The 3,614-nt window shown below is 36.7% G+C and overlaps 1 protein-coding gene across 1 annotated transcript; it reads right to left on the reverse strand.

Moving 5' to 3' along the window:
- Window positions 1-326: 326 nt before the first annotated feature.
- On the reverse strand, window positions 327-2,526 carry CGA (glycoprotein hormones, alpha polypeptide). Its single transcript, XM_040473094.1, has 3 exons — window positions 2,426-2,526; window positions 1,071-1,255; window positions 327-671 (listed from the first exon to the last, which is right to left on the reverse strand). The coding sequence occupies exons 1-3, from the start codon at window positions 2,523-2,525 to the stop codon at window positions 594-596; spliced, it is 363 nt and encodes a 120-aa protein (XP_040329028.1). The 5' UTR covers window position 2,526; the 3' UTR covers window positions 327-593.
- Window positions 2,527-3,614: the final 1,088 nt, after the last annotated feature.

The following is a 3,614-nucleotide window of genomic DNA, read 5'->3' on the forward strand; positions in this document are numbered from 1 at the left end:
CTCTCTCTCTCTCTCTCTCTCTGCCTCTCTCTCTCTCTTAAAAATAAACTCTTGAGGGGCGCCTGGGTGGCGCAGTCGGTTAAGCGTCCGACTTCAGCCAGGTCAAGATCTCACGGTCCGTGAGTTCGAGCCCCGCGTCAGGCTCTGGGCTGATGGCTCAGAGCCTGGAGCCTGTTTCCAATTCTGTGTCTCCCTCTCTCTCTGCCCCTCCCCCGTTCATGCTCTGTCTCTCTCTGTCCCAAAAATAAATAAACGTTGAAAAAAAAATTAAAAAAAAATAAAATAAAATAAACTCTTGAGAAAAAAATTAGAATCCAGACATAGAATGATGATTTGAAAGGCTTTATTTCCAGAGGAACCAGCTTTTTATGGTCACACTAAATGCTGTATTACACTCCAAATGAGAGGAACTACACTTCTGATTATACTGTAGGATAAAGAGACAGGCAACAAAGCCGCAGCGCATCCTTGAAGCATGCCAAAGTCGTTTAGTGAGGAAAAGAGGGCTTTATCTCACAAGGCCATAAACGCTGAAAAAATTAATTTTTCACTCCAGGAAATCAGCCGTCATCCACACACACTTTGCAAAATATTTAAGATTTGTGATAATAACAAGTACTGCAGTGGCACTCTGTGTGATTCTCCACTTTGGCATTTCCCATTACCGTGGCCTAAAGAGAAAGGGGGGAAAAAGTGGATGGATGGATGGACAAAATTGAAAAATGTTAAATACAATTGTCTGTAGTCATCTGTACTAAATAGATGCTTGCTACATTTGTACATTCTCCATTTCAGCTAATATTTCACTCTAAAACATTGGGTTTGCACTATGTATGCTATACTCTCTTCCAGCCTACCCATTACCACCTCCACAGCTATTCCTTTCATTCTGAATAAATCCAGCCTGTCCCCACAAGGTTATTCTTTTGATTAAAGGGGAGAAGTCCTTGTACAAATGCCCAGCAAAGATGGGTCATTAGACACCTCTGACATTAAACCCCATGGATGTGTTCTGAGGACATTTCTCTGGCTGGACTGTTAGAAAGCTGCTGGGGCCCTTTAATTCTCACCTTGGTAAAGGCTTTGGCCACACAGCATGTGGCTTCTGAGGTGATGTTCTTTGGGACCAACATTGTCTTCTTGGACCTTGCTGGAGTGGGGTATGCTCTAGAGAAGCAGCAGCCCATGCATTGATAAATTGGGGCACCCAACTTGGAGAAGTATTTGTTTTCCTTTAGCTTGCATTCTGGGCACCCTATCACCAAAAAAAAGCAAAGAGTAGAATAATCCAAGGATGATTCAAAAAGAAACTGAGGAACACCTGGCTGCATGTGACTCTTGATCTCGGGATCATAAGTCCAAGCTCCACACTGGGCATAGAGTTTACTTAAAAAAATTTTTTTAATAAAATTAAAAAAAAATAAACTGAATTTTTCCTTATTATGAGACAGTAAATATTCTTTTTCTATTGTAAATAAAAGGAAAATAATAAACACTGTTAATCTTCATGCATATAATCTATTTGTATTGATTATAGTTATTTTCATGGGAAACAATTTTTGCAGATATGTGTAGGAGATCTCAAGAGTAGTAGTTTCTCGTATAAATATTTAAAAAAGAGTAGTGGTTCCTCTTTCTTCAACCATGGATTCTCTATCCCAATGCTAATGGCATGTCTATAGGGAGCACAAAATATGACAGATGAAAACACCATGTTCATCTGAAAGGAGAGTTTTGCCCAGAGGCGAAATATTTTCCCCTTTAGAATCTGCTATTGTTTTTCCCCATGGAAACTCCAAATATTGACAGAGAAAAATATGTCAGAATTAAGAAAGCTTGTTGAGTGTAGAGAGCTGATATTGGATGGAGTACCCACACTTGAGAACTGAGATTAAAATATTACCACTTGTCTAAGAAAAACCATAAGCAAGAGTAGGTCACAGTTTCTTAGCAGATGGACTTATATCAGCTTCTATATGAGATTTTTCAAACAATACAGCAAAATAAATGTACTGCACAAAATGGTTTTGTTTTTCTCACTTGTTAACTGATGTGAAAATTCATCAACAAAAGTAATGTTGACATCTTCTCAAATCTGAGAGAACTGTAAAAAAAAAAAAACACTGAGCTAACTGAATAAGGAGCATTTTCTGCTTGTAAAACTCAGATAAAAAATAATATGGAATCTGTTTCAGAAGACAATGTATATGCTGCTATTTAAATGGACATGTTAGATAAACTTCACTATAGATTTTCTGAAACTAATTTAACTTCACGTTTACAATCTAAAAGTGCCTAGGTATGTATCCAGCAGCAAAGATTTATCACATTTAAAAAGGAAGTAGAAATGTAATTAATGGAGTTATTGACATATATCTAGAAATGTGTGTTTTCTCTATTGCTGAAAATCTGTTTGGTCACATACCCTGCATTGTAAACTCTCCATCAGGAAAAGAATGGAGAATATGCAGAAACACAGAGAGTATGGCCAGAATGACAGCTGCATATTTTCTGTAGTAATCCATGGCTCTCCTGCAAAACAGAAGAGGAAGAAAAAAGTTACTCTAAAATTGGCTTACCAGTCATTACAACAACTAGTAGTTTCAGCATTACTACTAATAATAGTCATCGGTGTCTTGACCCCTCTTCTTACAGTTCCCAAGACACTCTGGAGCCAGGTAAAGAAGAAAAAAAATTTCCTAAGGAAGAAACTAAGGCATCTAATCTTTCCATTTCTCATATAAACAAATAGAATTGGACTTGATGCTAATAAAAAAAATTCTCTTTTTAAATATATCATTCTGTCAAGCCTCAGTGTCATTATTTGTAAGACATGAAACTTAAACTAGATAATATCTAAGAATACAGACAGAAATAATAGATGATAGATAGATAGATAAGCTCATATAAAATAAATAAGCTTATATACAATGTATAAATTGTACAAGCAGATGAGTTCATCCTTCCCATTCCTATATTGTCAGGTGGAAGAATAGAAGGAAAGGACAATGTCTGCCCTTCTTTTTATTCACTGGTGGTAAATGAGCTCTAAGTTTCATTATCAGTGTGCAACAGAAAATGCTAGCCTAGCAATGTGGCAAGAGTAGACAGCAGAGAATATTTATCAAAGTTTTCCTAACTGCACTTCTTGACTTATTTATACCTGTAGATACAGCTTTACCTGAGCATTTTTAGTGCTTAAGATCAGGCTAGCCAAAGTCATCTGAGTGACTGACCATATCCAGCATTGACAGCACTGCACCTGAGAATGGGAAGACAAGGAATTGGACTGTGTCCCCACATGTCCTAGAAAATTTTCATGTAAGATAAAATGGGCAAGCTTTTATTCCTATTTTTTAAGTGAGAGTGTTATGGATTGCCTATGTTCAAACCATGAGAGATAAGATGAACAGAGCATCAATTACCAATAAAAAGACAATTCAGAATATTTAAAGGAGAATTAAAACCAACTTTACACAATCTATTTTAGAAACTAGAGGAGGAAGGGATAGTTCCAACTCATTTTGTGAGACCAGGATTACCCTGACACAAAAATCAGACAAATTCAGAAAGAAAGAAAGAAAGAAAGAAAGAAAGAAAGAAAGAAAGAAAGA

The sequence above is a fragment of the Herpailurus yagouaroundi genome, unplaced genomic scaffold (genome assembly GCF_014898765.1).
Source record: "Herpailurus yagouaroundi ecotype Mexico unplaced genomic scaffold, PumYag 139, whole genome shotgun sequence".
In the NCBI taxonomy this organism is placed as follows: domain Eukaryota; kingdom Metazoa; phylum Chordata; class Mammalia; order Carnivora; family Felidae; genus Herpailurus; species Herpailurus yagouaroundi.

Coding starts and splice junctions, on each gene's coding strand:
- CGA (XM_040473094.1), bottom strand. CDS start 2,525: ATGGATTACTACAGAAAATATGCAGCTGTCATTCTGGCCATACTCTCT. Junction 1,256..2,425: donor TGGAGAGTTTACAATGCAGG/GTATGTGACCAA, acceptor TTTTGGTGATAG/GGTGCCCAGAATGCAAGCTA. Junction 672..1,070: donor TGGCCAAAGCCTTTACCAAG/GTGAGAATTAAA, acceptor CTTTCTCTTTAG/GCCACGGTAATGGGAAATGC.